The following is a 16,414-nucleotide window of genomic DNA, read 5'->3' on the forward strand; positions in this document are numbered from 1 at the left end:
GGAGACTGGGCAGCTGATAGTATTTGAAGATCTCAACACGCTACTGCCTACGTACCATCACTACACTAGACAATTAACATCTGCTGTGTCGCACACAGCATCGCAACAGCTAACAACTGCTAAACTTCAATAGTCAAGTAGCAGACTAAGACACGTCCCCTATCCATCGTCTCCATGACTTCAACTCGCAGAGACAGGAAAAAAGATTAAAATGGAAAATGACACTATAGTCTGAAAAGTAACTACATAAAAGCGTCATCACCTCATCCAGCAAGCCTGCTCCTTGCATTGTTTTGAGTTAGAGGCAGGAAGCGTAATACTTTTCTCTGGTGTTAGTTCAGCAGAGCCAGCAGCCCCTCTAGGGGGGTCCCCTGGATCCTATTCCTTGCCTGCAGGAGAGCTCGCCCCGAAGATGAGGTGACATGGTCTGGCATCCTCTACTGCTCAGCGTGCCAAAAACGGTCCCCTTTCAGATTCCGAGAAGATATTACAGGATAGCACATTTGAAGAAGAGCCCTCAGCAAACTGAGTTGCGCTTAACTGAATTGCAGAGAAATCACAGATCTAAAGCCTTCCTGTGTAATGCTCACAGAAATGCTTTTCTGAATGAACCTCACTTAAAAAACAAAGTAACAGATGGGCAAAACGATGCAGAAAAGAGTGGTTCAGGCACAAAGGTGGATGTGCAGCTTGTCCTGGTCTTTTTTGGTATTCATGATGACAGAAGCCATGAACTTCAAGTAAGCATCTAAACATGCATTGTGTAATTGCAATGTAAAACTGCTGCTAGTTATCTCTTGTGTAAACCTATGACAATGCAGGCTAACAAGTGCACGAAATGCCTGATTAAATACTGGTAGTGTTTAGTCCCAATATCAATTGTTAGTACAGGAGAAAAGTAGTAAAGCCTAGGCACTTGAAAATTGACAGAGAATTCAAGAGTGCTTTCCCACGCTGCCTGAAAAATATATCATCCAGTCTACAGTAGTATCAAATGCTTATTTCTAGGACTTAGAAACACAATAATAAAAGGGAGAGAATGTGATCTGCATGCAGGTTCGGCTTTCTGTGAGCTATCTGCGTGTCAGGAATATTTGCAAACTTCATTAATATAAATAAAGGTTGGGAGGGAAGAGAGAGTTTCCCCAGAGGAAAACGACATCAAAGTCAGTCTGCGATGATTAAGCCTATGACAAAATGAACGAGACAATGACCAAGGAGAGGATTTTGTAGGTTTTCCCATTGCTTTTCTCTAAAGTTAATTATTTGGATGTAGAAAATGCAGGACAACCTGGAAAGGCAAGAACTAAACTTGCTTCCCAGGCCTTGCCACCTTTAATACCCATGACTGCTGACACTGAAAAGTCAGGTTGAAGTGTACGTGACCTGCCAGAGCATGGTGCTTGCCATGGGATAGCTGTTTTCTGCTGACTGAGAACAAGGGAAGACAGCCCATAGTCCCAGGACCCACAGGCTGCCCTGGTAACCACTAGGACTCCAGTAGTGTGTGCCACCTGCAGACCTGCGTCCCCTTCGATTCCTTCATTTCCTGCCAATGACTTTGCTCTTCCTCTCCGCTGCTGTTCTGACCCATAGAAATCCAGCCGATCATCTCTTTGCGCTTCATGCTGCGTCTGTTGTATATGGAGATCATTAGCGTGACATCAGAGAGCTGGAAGAGGGCAACCTGGAAGATGAAAGTTTCCTTGTAGACGGGGTTGGGCTGTCCTCGACGGATGGAAGTCTTGCAGCGAGACATCTCCTGGCCCACAGAGTTGAGCAGGCAGAGCTTTCCGTAGGTGTCTAGGACAAAGAAGAGGAAATCATGTTTGGCACGGGTGACAGATTAAATGAAAGCCCCAAGCGGTCAAAAAACAGCCAAAAAACTCCAAGCAGAGCAGCTTTGTCTGCAGTGAATAACAGATGAGGGCTGGACTGCTCTCCTTAAGTAAAGTCCATGGAATGAGGAGAAGCAGGTGAAAGCACCTTTTGGATTTCCTCATATTCAGCTGGGGAGAAAAAGGAAGGAAAGTGATGCGTGTTTCAGCCCTACTCTCTTGAAAAAGCAGGAAATCTGGTTCCCAAGCCCAGTAAGCCTGTCTAAGACTAACCGAAACTATGAGCATCTCTATGGATTCTCCACATCAAATGGTGTGTCTCCACCTCCCCTTCTTCTCCCTCACAATCAAGCTTTGTTGGGGCTGTCTTACCAGGGCTTCCCTGGGCTGCACTTGCCTCTCCACCACCCTCCTTTGGAAGAATGCCTCTATGACCTATTATTTGATAACAAACAAAAAGGGTCCCGAAAAAGAGGGAGAGGAAACCTGCATACACAGTGAAATTATTTGATCTCGCATGAGCAAGGCCTGTTCCAAATTCTCATCTTACTTTTTTGGTGGACTCAAGGTCAATTTTATTCACTATTTAAGTCAATACAAGGAGTAAAAATGCTTAGTAGATATAGGGAAGGGACGGTCCAAGTCAGTGTTCCCATAAATCTACCCTTAAAACTCTTGCTGCCTCCTGTATTAATTAGTTCACCTCTGTTATGTGGTTGCTAATACTGTGGTCTGAGGCAGAGCTCTGTGTTCCCAATGCTCCAGAGACCCAGCTCAGTGTAAGTTTTCACCTCGCCCTGCACGTGACAGTAACAGATCGCTTGGCTAGAAAAGTCCCCTCCTAACCCCTTTGTAATCTGTGCCTGGGTTTCTGTAAGTGAGTATTATTTCAGAGTGTGCTGAAGATAGGAAATAAATAACAAGCCTCCATCTCTTGTCTACAGCATGTCTATCCTCTTCTGTTCTCGTTTGATGTGCTATTTTACGCACTTATCTACTGAGCAACACAAGGTGTGAAATTACACTTCAGGTGTGAAAACACTTCTGTGTCTCCAAAGCAGGGCTCTCCGCTCCTCTCAAACTGTTCCACTGAAAAAGCTGTCAGGAGACTGACAATTGAGGAGCAAATTGTGAGCCTGCACAGCTGTACAGCTACAGCTATCAAGTTACTGCGGGGAAAGTTCAGCCCAATCATTAGCTGGGGGTGCCAGCTTGGCTCCCAGTGTAATACTGGGGATGAAGTAAATCTTGCCAACAAAGATCTACTCGTTAGACAGAAAAGCAGAGCTCTGACATGAAAAAGTTTCCTGATTGTATCTGGGAAGGAAAGAATGCTTTATCAAGAGGTGGACTAATTCCCACAGTAATATTCAATGTTGGTGGTGTTGAGGGACTGAAATTTGTAACAACTTCAGACCCATCAGAAACACAAAGCCCAAGACAGGACTCTCTCTTCTAGCTTAACTCAATGTGAAACCATGCAAGATAACTACCAGACACAATCTCTTGCAGCACTCGTAGAGAAGTCACTTCACTTTGCACTGACAAACCATAACATGCACTGAAGCATTCCTCATGTGGAAGTACTGGTTGCTGGTCTGAGGTTGCAGGGAACTCCCTGGAAATAAAAATAAGTGGGGAGTAGGGGTTTTATGGATTTTTTTGATGTATCCACCTTTTTTTTGTGAGGAGGGGATTTCAAAATAGTGAAAAATCTCCACCAGCTGATTTTTAAATACAAACAAGTAGCTAATTAGTGCAATTCCCTGTTCGAATTTTAAAATTTTTCTTTCTTTCAAATTGAAAGCTTACATTTTCCACGTAATTTCAGAGCATTTTCCAAACCAACCCCATTTACAGGCAGAAAGCCAAAGGGGCTCATTTCTGCTGACACGCAAGACAGGTGAGTGCTGAGACCCAGGAATTCATGGAGATGAGACCCTCTCTATTTGCTTCTGGCCCAGTACCTCCATTTTTCTCTAGATATGTCCCTGCTGTCATATCACTTTCCCCACTACCCTCTGAGAACTGCTTTGCTGCATTTGATTGGGATCACAGTAGGGGCCGGGAATGGTCAGCAAGGCCTGAGCTGGGGCATGGAGCAGCACTGGAAAGGTCCTGCCCCTGGACCCCTTGGCAGCTCCTGGGAGGGTTTCCCCGGCTGTGCTGGGGCAGGGGATGGGCTGAGCAGAGAAGCAATATGCAGCCAAGGACTGCTGCTAACACTCTCACTGCTATCCCACCTGAGCACGGCAATGTGCAACATAACTAACTGCAAATGAAGTACTCTTTTAGGTTATCTTCCCATGCTTCTTCAGGGAAAGGTCACCCACACATGCCTATACCGGGTTTTCTGAGAAGCTGGGGAGAGGACTGAGGTCTAGACTTTCCTCTCAGTAAACCCTGCTACCATGCTTCCTTCTGACTGCTGCCAGTATTGGCAGCTCAGGTGGCATTCATCACACCTAAGCACTGGTACATATGTTTAAGCAGTCCCCTACAGAGACAACCAAGTTATAGTCAATACCATCAAAGCAGCATATGACATAATTCATCAAAGATCTAGTAGACAATGCTACCATTACAGATTAGTTAGATTTTAACATTAAAGCAAGTGCCACAGCTAAAACACCTCATAGGATGCTGTTTCAGGGTGTCCCAGTTAATTTTCCAGGCAATGAATGGATGAGTTTCTTGCAGTCATAAACTCTAGGATGTCACATCCCTGACTGAGGCCTCAACTTCTGCAAGCGAGGAGTAATATAGCTGGCTTTAAAGAAAACTGAGCATCGTATGACCAATGACTTAAACCCAACAGAGATCAATGTCAGAAAATTAGACTTTTTCTTTAATACACATCAGATCTGCTACATAATTCTTGCACCAATGCCCTGTCTATACAGTACCAAGGTTGGTGGGGATCCTGCAGGTATCATCTGGATCAGGCAAGAACATGCAGGCTGGAAGGAGACTACGCCCAGGGCAGAGCTAATACCAGGAACCCTATTCATCCCCATGTAAACACAGGCACAAAACCAGTGCAAGTGACAACTAAATCAGGCTGTTAATTCTTCTCAAATTTATTCCACTGGGTGTATTTTACCAGCCAAAAGACTCAAGCTTGCCTGAACAGAAATAAAAGAGTAGGTGTGGATAATATATTTAGCATCTGAAATTTGCTTTGCAGAGCTGGTACGTATGAGGGTGAGCTGTTATTCTGCTTCACTAACTACATTTTAAGATTGTGGTTTGCCCTTACTGCATTGTGTTCCTTGCAGCATCTTTTTAGGTGTTCCATCAGGAAACACTTCCTAATTCTCCTTGTGGTCCAGTCTGGTCCTCTGAGATGAAAAGCTCTCCCCTTCGGTTGGCTTTGCCAAAGAAAATCCATCCCCGGATACACAGTGTAATTAGTGGAACTACAGCAAGGATGAACTTGAAAATTTACTGAGGAATGTATGTGTGAGAGCATCTATTCATTACGAAGGCAAACATTTTCCATCTAATTACATGCTCAGATTCAGTAATGGCCTCATTACTGTGGTATCTCAGCACTTTACGCTCTTCAGTGTATTTACTTTCATGCCACCTCTGTCAAGCACAAAAGGAGAAGAGAGATTAGGGCTTGCATTCTTTAAAATGCCTAAGTGCTCACCTTCTATTTAGGCACCTATCTCACGGAACATGAAGAAGAGAGAGACCTCTTAATATCCGGGAGTGTCTGAGACTGCAGCTTACACAAAAGTCTGTGAAGAGGCAAGAACAAAGTCTAATTTTGTCGAGGCCAATTTTAGCACCGCTTTCACCAGGCTTTCCTTTCCATACAGGCTTTGGAACAGAAGTTCTTGCTACAGATAGTTTCTACTCGAAACTCATCTTTCATCTCTGGTATGAGTGGACTGAACAATGTTCACATATACATAAAATATCAACACCTCTGCATTTAATACCAGAGTGAAAAGCACTAAATCAAGGAATGCCACAAGAAGCCAGACACATTTTGGGCTGGCGCTGCGTAATCTTACTCCAGCGGTTTGGCCAAACCTCTCCTCGTGCAGACTGCTCTGTCACCACCAACACTGCCCCAACCATAAAACACCTCTTGAGAGCTCATCTGCAAAGGCAATCAGTTTATCTGCGATTCTTCTAATGACCCGTTTCTTTCATGATCCTTCTAAGGGAACTAACTGATAATGACAACTCAGGGGAATAATCAACTATAATTTCTATGTTCCCGTTTTTAGAGCAGGGACCATAGCGTGCATTCTGCTTTACCCTAAGCTCTACCATTAGTAATAAAGCTGATCCATAAACAAAAACACTACAATACAAAAGCGTCCAACCCTCTGCTTGAATTTATATTTAGAAAGGAAATAAACAACCAAAGACTCCTGACCCCTCGGGTCTGAGGGCTGCAGGGTGCAACACAGTGCTGTACGGACTTTCCCACCCGTGCTCCAGGCAAGCTAGCTCATTTCCAAAAGCAGTATAACCGTGTCAGCATGTTGCAATCCAGACTAATAACACCCGCAGTAAAATAAAGCCTTGGGCCTAGAGCTTAATTTCACCCAGCTGGCATGTCCACTCTCCTAGCCTACATAATAAACGGCAGCACTGCGTGGCAAAGCAGCCCCAGAGCTCAACTCCGTGCTACTCTGTACAGCACAGCTCAACGCGAGGTCTCGGTTTACGACCCAGAAGACCATTGCTCCATTAGTGCATGGCTTTACCTCCCCATTAAACCGGCAGTAGGGCAGATACACTGTGACCCCGGCTTACTGCAGCTGGATTGGGAAAAGGGCAGGGAGGAGAATTAGACCCAAGCTTTTTTTCCCAAACCCACATCATGAAAGTCTGGATTAGGCCAGAGGCAGCTTGTGGTCTACTCTATATAGCATACAAGAGCTGAGAGCTGCCTCCTACACCGCTGAGGAGAAAACTTTCCTTCCCCTATTGCACTAAGTCTCTGCTGCTCAGGTCCCCTCTCCTTTGGCTGGCAGCTCTCATGCAAGGTAGAGGCTGGGATCTGGCAACCTTCATGATGTGTGAGTCACTAGAGAACAGACCAGCAGCGCTTTTAATTTAAAATGCAGCAGAAAGGAGTGCACTGCTCCCTGGAAGCACTGTTTGGTCTGAGGGGAGGGAGTTGCCAGCATCAATGACTTGTTTCGTGCAAGGAGGGGCAGGAGATGAGGGCTCCCTGGAAGCAATGCCCTGGTCTCTTCCAGGAAGAGCTACTTCCACAGAGCCTCCGAGCTCAGTTCCTTGGTGATCCTCCTCTGCTGCCACAATGCCCCATGTCCACTCCATTTTACAGTGCCAGTCCTCACCTGGGACATGCGTTGGGCTGCGGAACCAGCTTACCACCTCCCTGCACTCTCCAGCCCCGAGGAGCTGCAGCTTTAATCCAGGCTTACGCAGGAAAGCATAACAGAGACACCTCTCCAGATGCACAAGGTGACTCTCCTCTAATAAGGGCATTTCAACACTTCCCACAACATACAGTGGGCTTTATGCATTGCTGCTGCCTCAGAGAGGGGGTGGGAACTTTAACCGAGGGCGTATCAGAAAGCATAAATGCACAGCTTCTCAGCAATGGCAACGGTAGCGGTATGATGTAAGGATGCTTATTCTCACCTCCAGCAGTGGTGCCCACAGGTATGGCTTTATTACACAGCCTGTCATCAGATCTCCTGCAAACGCTGCTCTGTCGAGCCTCTGCAGATTTGCACTAAACATTCAGCTCCAACTGAAATTTGGAATTAGGAGACTTCTACCCTGGAAGCAACGGCTTTGTCTTCTGCTTGTTTTGGGGTGGTGGGTGGGGCTGGGCGAGTGGGGAACGATGATTTTTTTTTTTCTTGTTCACAGCTATGGGAATGGGAGAGGCATCACCATACATTCCACTTCAAATGCACTCATGTGATCCAGAAATATCTTCATTTTATACACAGCAAGTGTAACATGGATTATACTCTTCATAGACCTTTTGGAAATACAAAACTATTGAAAAAATTACTGGATAACTGCACACTGTCACTGGACGTCTAATTATCATGGAACATCCCCCACAAAAATCTCACAATTTCACTCCTTCAAAGTCCCTTATTTTGTGACTCGCTTTTCTGAGCCTAATCAGTCCCAGGTCTCACATGTGGTGGGAAGAGCTGTACCAAGTCAGTCCATCCACCCAGCAGTACCCAATACCACATGCCTTAGTAAGTCTATAAAAATATGGCAAATACGGCATATGCTGACTGTCTCCCAAATACTCTCCCAGTCTCCAGCGATTTGTGACTCAAGGACTTCCTTAGTCAGAGGCAGTGTCTTCATATTTAATGGTCCCCGGTGGATCTTTCTTTGTGAACTTGCCCTGTGCTGTACCAAACTCAAGTAGACTTCTAGCATCCACAACATTCTGCAGTGAATACTCAATAGCGTAAGTCAAGAGCTGTCTCCTCTTCAGGATCCGCTACCTCCTCGCTTCATTTTATGATCCTTTGGTTTTGTATCAGAAGAGACAACGAATAACCATTGCCAATTCACTTTCTCAATGACACTTATGATTTCATAGACCTCCGTGAAATCTTCCCCTGTCTCCCTTTGTCGTAGCATCGTAGGAGGTGCAGTCTATTCAGCTGCAGCTTGCTGGAAGCTGTTCCCATACCCCTGATTGTCTCTGTCACTCCTCACCGCATCTTTCCAGTTCTGCCATATTCTATTTGAATGGAGGGAGCCGGAACTGTACATGGTATTCATCAGACTGTTGACTGTGTATTTTCAGTCAAATACCAATTTTTCATTTTGTCCCCTGTGTATTTCTAACCTTTGATGTGCTTTTTCACTACTGCTGCTGATCCTTGAGTGGACATTTTCCTGGAGCTATTTACTATAAGCCTAATATTTCACTCCCAAGTGGCTCTGAGTCTATCCAGATTAAGTTTGAATTCCAGCCCTGCCCCCATGTGATACCCTACATTCATCCACACTTCATTTTCCACCTCACTGCCCAGCTGCTCATTACAAGACATCCTTCTGGGGCTCCTCACAGCTCCTCTTTACTACCCTGAAAAAAACTTTCTCAGCTGATCTTACTGTAAGTTTATTCAAGCTATATTCACGGATGCGTAATGAAAAGACGCAGGAGAGGTGGTCTTGTACAAGCTTACTGTGATCGACTGGCAAGTCCTCAGCAGCGAGTAGCTGCCCAGCACCTCTACTGCTCTGTTAACCAAGCTCTCCAGACTGAATCTGCCCCCACTTGCCCTGGTACAGATGCCCCTTTTATTACTGATAAGACGGGAGCATGAATTACAAAGCTCAAGCAAGCTCTCCGTTCAGTACCAGATATGCAGATTAAAAGTTAATTTTTTTATTCAGCTTCCTGGTCTGAGTGGAAGCAATTAAAGAAATTAACCTGTGCCTTAGTTCTCCAGGAATGAAACAGGGATAATAACTTTCCTTCTCTCACAAACAAGTTGATAAAATAAAATCCACTAATGGCTTTCAAGCACTCTGATACCAGAGCAACAAATACCGCATAAGGATCCTAATTTTTCTATGGGAGCATTTTCCGTACTTCTTGGCGTTGTTATTTGCAGCTCAGGTAGATGTTTGTTTTCAGACAAGTCTTCACTTCAAGAATTTCTCCTGTTCCCAACAGAAATCCTGATAGCTTGTTCTCTCCCTCTTGTCTTTTCCAGCATTAATGCTATTGTATTTGTTTAATGGGGTTAATATGCTGCTGGTATAATAAAGATCGTGTACGGATGTAATTATTATGTCTGATTAATTCTGCAGCTGCTGAAAAGCTTGGAGGACTTTTCTTAGGCGAGGGAATATCTTTACAACAGTACTTCTCAAATTGCATTACACACAGATGTAAACCCCAAAAGAAATGCAGAAGGGGAAAGAATGAAGGCTGGATTAGAGGAGAGAGAGCTGCACCCAGCAGAGCAGCTGATGAAGGTTAAACATCATGTGGGCAGAGACCATTTCTCTCGCGTGTTTATACACTGACTAGCGCAAATGATCCTGGTCCATGACTACAATCCCAAGGTACTACTAACCATGCACATAGTATGTAACTGGTTATAAATTTTTAAAGACGTGTCTGCCAGTGATGTGGGCTCCTCTTGTTACTTTTTTTATAGTAAACATCCTTTAAACGAACACATTGGGTTTTGTTCTAAGAAGATACAATGCCACAGACCAAAATATGAATGCCTACAAAATGCTAGCACAGGTTAATGATTTTTACAAGAACCAAAGAGAATGAGGTGCACAGCACACAAACCATTTGCATTGAAATACCTAGGGTGTCCACATCTGAGAAAACCGTAGATGTTTTTCTACATGAGGCTGTTTGGCACACACTGATAATTTACAGACTGATGTTGCAGCCATAGTCTTGAGTGCTCTTAAGTGCTCTGAGTGATAATGGATCTATTTGCCTCATTAGGGACTGTAGACTCAGGCCTGTAACTCAGCAGGTTCCCCAGAACAATACCTGGACGCTTATCCTTGACCAAACCATCCTTAAATCCCACATATGTGACCTGAAGAGAAAACACTGCCTGGAAGATTTAAGTCTCTGTAAGCTGTCCAGCTGTTTCCTAACCCAGTTATTACCCACGTAAGCACCCGTGACTTTGATATTTACCTACTCAGTTTAACTCTCTGCATCCCGTTTAAAAGTTTAAGTGAAAGAGATGTGCCCAGGAAAAACTGAGACATGCACAATCTTCCTTTCCTTCTCCAGAAAACCATCTGGTTTAGCCTCTGCAGTCTTTAACACCTAAAATGACCAATGCCCCAGTCCAGTTCCTTCTTCTGCACACAGTGCAAGGATGCCGAGGAGGAAGCACGCACACTGCAGGAGATGCTGAGCTCACCTGTGCAGGACCCCAGGTGGCAGAGAAGAGGGTCAAGGTGGGCAAAAAACACAGCTGGAGAATTTGCTGTCATGCAAGACTCTCCTGTCGTTCCCCATAGCTGCAGCTATCAGCAGCAGCCAATACTAAAGCCACTGGGCTGCGACAGGACCACATATGGGTACTGTGTAGGCTCTGTGCATGCAGGGCTGAAAATGGAGATGGATTCTGCCCATAGACTTCTCTCAGTCTTACCATAAATGGCTGCCCTGAATAGCAGTTTGGGCTTGGTATTTAAGTGTCCCAAAGCACTATTATGTCTGAAATCGCCATGATACTTTAAAGAAATAAATCACTCCCTCTGAGCCTCAAACAACAGAACCACAGGTAGAGAGAAAACACAAGGGCTATTTGCTCACCCTCCAGAAAGGGAGATAGCAGTTTTAGTTTTCACTTAGTGAAGGACTTATCGAGCATCTCATTCAGCCACCAGCATGTTTCAGACAGTAACGATCGGACCTCACAGCACTCCTCTGCAGTGCCTGCAGGAGTTACCAATGAATTGCTACTCAAGCATCTAAAACAAGTGCTGCTTTTCTTCCTTCGTTTCAACTTCTTTCAATTTCTGCTTCACTGGGTTTTCCTTTTCTCACCACACTACTGGGAACTTTATAGGCGCAGAAGAACAATGCAGAATATAGAAGAAACAATGTGACTTGGAATAAAAGCAGCAGATCGTGATAGGTTCGGAATTTGCCTGTAATCATTTATGAATTTCCGTGTTTCACCTAATAACTGATCTAACACTGAGAGATACTGGTCTGACAATGCTGAAGTGGATCTGGATACAGAACGGATGCGAAGAAACAACCCAAGATAGCCTTAACAGCAAAGATGGAAGAACTGTTGTGAAACAATGTCAGGACTATTAGTTTAGGTGGCTGACAGAAGACTTTGGCCAGCTTATCAAACTGATTTAACTAGCTTTATGTGAAGCCCTACAAACACAGAAATGGAAAATTCAGGCAGAATTTAAAATGAAAGCTCCCTCAAGGAATGCCTTTTTTTCTCATATCCTGTTCTCATCTCATCAACAAACACAAAATGCTTCTCAGGTTTAAAGATGCTGCCAACCAAGCTACTGCACTCCTGTGCGCCCACCAGCTAAAAAGCTGAATGGGATGTCTAATCAAGGCAGCTGATCTTTCCCATGCTGAAAGTTAACCTGTGCACACACAGCTAATCTGCCAAACCCCATCTCACCAGAGGCCCAGGACAGACACAACTCCCCAGCACTCACAGACAATGAGTTAAGGGTTGCTCAGCTTAGTGCAACAACATGCACCCACTGTTTGTTGGAAGAATACCAAAAAACGTCAGAATTTGTTCATGATATTGCAGGTAGTAAGCTGGAAGGCAATTGAGTTCTCTGCAGTAAGGACATTTCATTTATGGGAAAAGAGTGGGGCATTACAGATGCCCGACCCAGCCAGATACAAGACAACTTGTGCAGGGCCTGATTTAAGAACAGAAGTGCTGCATAATCCTCACCTTTACAAGGCAGCCAAGAGACAAAACTCCCATACCTCAGGTAGATACATGAAAACATGCCAGAAGAAACTGCAGCAAATTAACTTGGACCTATATTGGGACTTTCATTTTTGAGAATAAAACTTTCAGCTGTATCTACACTGCAGCATATATAAACACAGTCGAGGTTGCTTGCTAGAGCATGTGGTAAGACTCTTGTCTTAGTCTACCTTCGCTTTAAATTACTAAAAAGGTCCCAACTTGAAACCTTTTAATAAAACATGTACATGCAAACAAAAACGTGTCTTTAAGTAACTCACAGGGAGACCTATGTTGCCACAGCTAATACAAGACTAGCTAGGGCTACACAGACTGGGGTCATGTGTTTTACTGTTGCATAGACTTGCCCTTAATTCTTGAGGGACTGACTGATGACACAGATTATTTTTGTAATATACTGAAGTGTAGTTTAGTAGAAACTTAATTTTTCACGTCCATATACTGAAATATTACATAAATATTTTGCTACCTCTGGGCCAAAGAGCACAGCATCTTGCAAAAGCAATCTTAGCATTTTGCAAGCTGGAGATACTTTGTCAAATCCAGTGAATGCAAAGGTAATAACCTTTGACAGGCAGGCAACAACATCACAAAAAGCAAACACACCAACAAACAAAAAAATGTTATTTCACATTGCCATCAGCTGCTGGTTTCAGACAGGAGGCAAAAGGACAATACGAGATGAATACAGCACTACCATTCAACCCCTGAATGAGGCACACCAGCAGCAAAGCAGATAACACCATGCACTATGGTTGCATGACCCCATCTATGTTGTGGGCATTAGCACCGTCCATCCACTACCCATCTCAAGGACTAACTACAGCTCAGGGACTAAATAAATCTACATTTTTTCCTTTAGGTATCGGAGGAAGGGAACTCAGCTGTTGCTACGCAGAAGAACAACTTTCAAATCTTCTTTCTGCAGAAGATTTTTTTGTGCAGCAGAGGATAATTCACAGTAGCAGGATCCCCAAAGGGCCCAAAGCACCAGGTCACCTAGCGCTCAGCAGCACAGCAAGGGGACTAAACAAAGTATAGCCCTGGGAAACACTTAATGGCACTAGGCAGGGCTTCTGTAGGTCACATGGTAACGTATAATCACTTGAAAAGTACTTCTTTCTTCTTACGGATCTGCTGAGAATTACTCTATGCTTTGGGTATAATAGCACTTTTGCCATAATCAGATATTGTAAAGGTATATGCAACAAGAGAGACATTCAGGTATTACTGTCCCGTCAGCTGGTCTTCATATGACTGCCTCCAATTACACTGTAAAATTTACCAGCACACGTATTTGAAATAATGCTTTTAATTTTCCATCAGATACTCTTGCAAGGAAACTCAGCTCAGAAATTACATAATTGAGTATCTTGAGGAAGAAAATAAAAAGCAAATTTTGACTCAATGGTGTTACTTAATAGCAGTGAAAGTACTTACCAGGTGGCCTATTAATTGCAAGGTTTCGGAAATGACTGCCTTTGATCATCTCCACTGACAGCCGCCCCGTAGTGGCATTGTACGACAATCCCACGAGCAGCTCTGGCACCCCTCCATGCGACAGGGACTGTGTTGAAGAAGCGCTATCACTGTGAGAGATTGCTGACAGACTAAGCTGAGAGTCTGCACTCTGCAGGGAAAGAACACTGAAAGTCTCATCAGGACGTTCACCATCACCCTCCCTTAATTTATATCTTGTACCCTTGTTTAGTAAGATCTCTTTTAAGAAATGACAATGACTAAGAATGAATTATTATGGGGCACCAAAAGAATCAGAGCATCACTTTTACAAAAACATATCTCTGAACTTTCTCTTTAAAGATGAGGAACTCTGCATAATGTGTTATCGCTAGTGTAAATCAAAGCCTCTGAGATAAGCATACATCCTACTACACCAAATGCACAGTAAATCTCCTTGACAATGACTTTCGGATGGAATGCATTTTGCAGTTTGGGTTTTTTTTTGTCATGTACTGTGTATTTTCTTACTTTCTTTCCTTGCTACCATGATGCTCTCTCTACGCCCTCTTCACCCGGAGTATGATGTTTTATTCATTTCGTGTGCTCAACCTCTCACTGAGCTTTTTGTAGACAATGAATCATGACAGAGCTCATCTACACAAATTGATTGGCGTAGCCAGAGCTGGATACAACTGTGATATGCATGGAAAACTAAGAAGCAGCACAGCCAGTTCCTCCTCACATGACCCACCTCTACACTTCCATCTGTCATGAAAAGGAACATTACTAAGCATTTCTGGTAACATGGAAACTGTACAACGCAAGAGATCCACAAGCTAGTAGTTAGTGCCAAATGAGGTAGCTCTTGCACTGGCAGTAGTACAGGTCCACCAACATAATGGTGCACAAGAACTACTGTCCTTGTTGAAATTAAGATGTAATTAGCCCTGGTGGTTCCGGGACCAACCTATCATTTCTGCGTGGCACAGCATTTGATGACTTGTGTAGATGTAGTACATCTACATGATTTTGTGTAAGGTTGCTAGCTGAGCCATTGTTAATAAGGCACAGCTTTGACTTATTGATAACTTTTTAAGTGACAGTAGGACAGATCCACCAGTTGCCTCCTAACAGCCCCAAATGAAACATATCAGGTACAGCTGGTCCCCATTCACCAGATGAACAATTTTACGGGCTCCGCATTTCTTTCATCAAACTTACGCTCAAATTACTCCTTGGCTCCAAGACCAATGTCACCTTTGCCTCCCCTTCCTGGCTGATGTTGCTCAGGTAGAACAACTGCTCTCCCATCATCTTCTCTCCAATCATCTTGTGCACCGCATAGAGGCGGAAACGAATGGCGTGGCTGCTTAACTCCTCTGGCTCCAGCTTACTGAAGGTAATTTTGTCCTTGAACATGGGGATGGGTCCTCTCTGAACACTTGTCTTACCCCTCTGTTTCTTGCTAGGCATCAGGACTGTGTGCACTTGCCAGGTGTTCACACCACTGCGGTCTTTGTCTGGGATATCCCTGGCCTCCAAGATTGTAACTATTAGTTTTTGACTTGAGGCTCTATAGTTGAAGAGGACATCTAGATCACCACATTTACAGATGGGCTCATGAGCACCATGATGAGCTGGCACACTGTTCACTTCGTCACGTTCCTGCAAAGAGAAGGAAGAAGTAAAACCTCCATTGGAGTTCAACTGCCTCTGTGATCCCAACTCTATTTAAAAAAAATTATTCTCCTCACTTGTGCTTGCAAGTGTAGGCAGTTGCTCTGCAAAACAAGGATCCCACTGTTTCTTGAAAAGCCAGTGCTAGTTAATTGCCTGATTTTGTGTAATATTGCCCATACAATCTAGTAAGTAACAGCACTTGTTGAAACATTTCCAACAAAAAGTTTCATCAATATCTAAGTGTTTTGCAGGAGACTGTTAATTTGCAAAAATTCTACATAGGGAAAAAAAAATTCATTCATGTCAATTTTGAGGCATTAATAAAACTTTTTGGTTTAATTTGATTAAAAAAAACAACTTAACCTATTACTTTGAACATACACTGGAATTTTTTCAAAATGGATTTTTTTACATTACCGAAATCAAACAATTCAGTCAAACTTGCTAACTTTTTGGATATTTCATTCTGTTGGAAATTAAAAACATTAAGCACTGTGTTCAATTTGATGGGAGGGAAATCACCATGTCAGAATTTCTTGCAGAATGGAAATTCCATTTCTAGATGCTACACTATAATTCAATACTTTTCCTACAGCTAAAGCAATGATAATCAAGAAAAACAATCTGATTAAATACATATTGATTCTTCATTCCCTTTTTAAATCTCCCAAGAAAAGCATCTGTTCCTTCTGTTCAGTTTGGATACTAATACATTCAGAATAAAAATTCAAAATAAACGATCAAAACATGTGCAGACCAATTCACACACAATCTTTTACCTACTTTTAAAACAAAAATCATCTTGATAAAAAAAGATAAAAAACATGGATGCTCACCTTACCTTTTGATGAGTGGGTGTGTGCGTTTCTGTTCAAAAGTGCTTTTTTATCTTAGAGCTAGAATGTGCTTCATGTGATAAAGGGGTTGCTATAGTGATCAATGATTTGTATTTAAACATGAGTATATACTGTA

At 43.4% G+C, this 16,414-nt stretch overlaps 1 protein-coding gene across 1 annotated transcript in view; it reads right to left on the reverse strand.

Annotated features, from left to right (window-relative positions):
• Positions 1-1,378: 1,378 nt before the first annotated feature.
• Positions 1,379-16,414, reverse strand: part of SYT16 (synaptotagmin XVI) — a 40,054-nt gene continuing 25,018 nt past the window's right edge. Inside the window, exons 3-5 of the mRNA XM_009580574.1 lie at positions 14,984-15,427; positions 13,742-13,931; positions 1,379-1,803 (exon numbers count right to left, since the gene is read on the reverse strand). Coding sequence (XP_009578869.1) covers positions 1,490-1,803; positions 13,742-13,931; positions 14,984-15,427 — 948 coding nt within the window. The 3' untranslated portion in view covers positions 1,379-1,489. The remainder of the gene's footprint in view (positions 1,804-13,741; positions 13,932-14,983; positions 15,428-16,414) is intronic.

The sequence above is a fragment of the Fulmarus glacialis genome, unplaced genomic scaffold, assembly GCF_000690835.1.
Source record: "Fulmarus glacialis isolate BGI_N327 unplaced genomic scaffold, ASM69083v1 scaffold6036, whole genome shotgun sequence".
Taxonomy (NCBI): Eukaryota; Metazoa; Chordata; class Aves; order Procellariiformes; family Procellariidae; genus Fulmarus; species Fulmarus glacialis.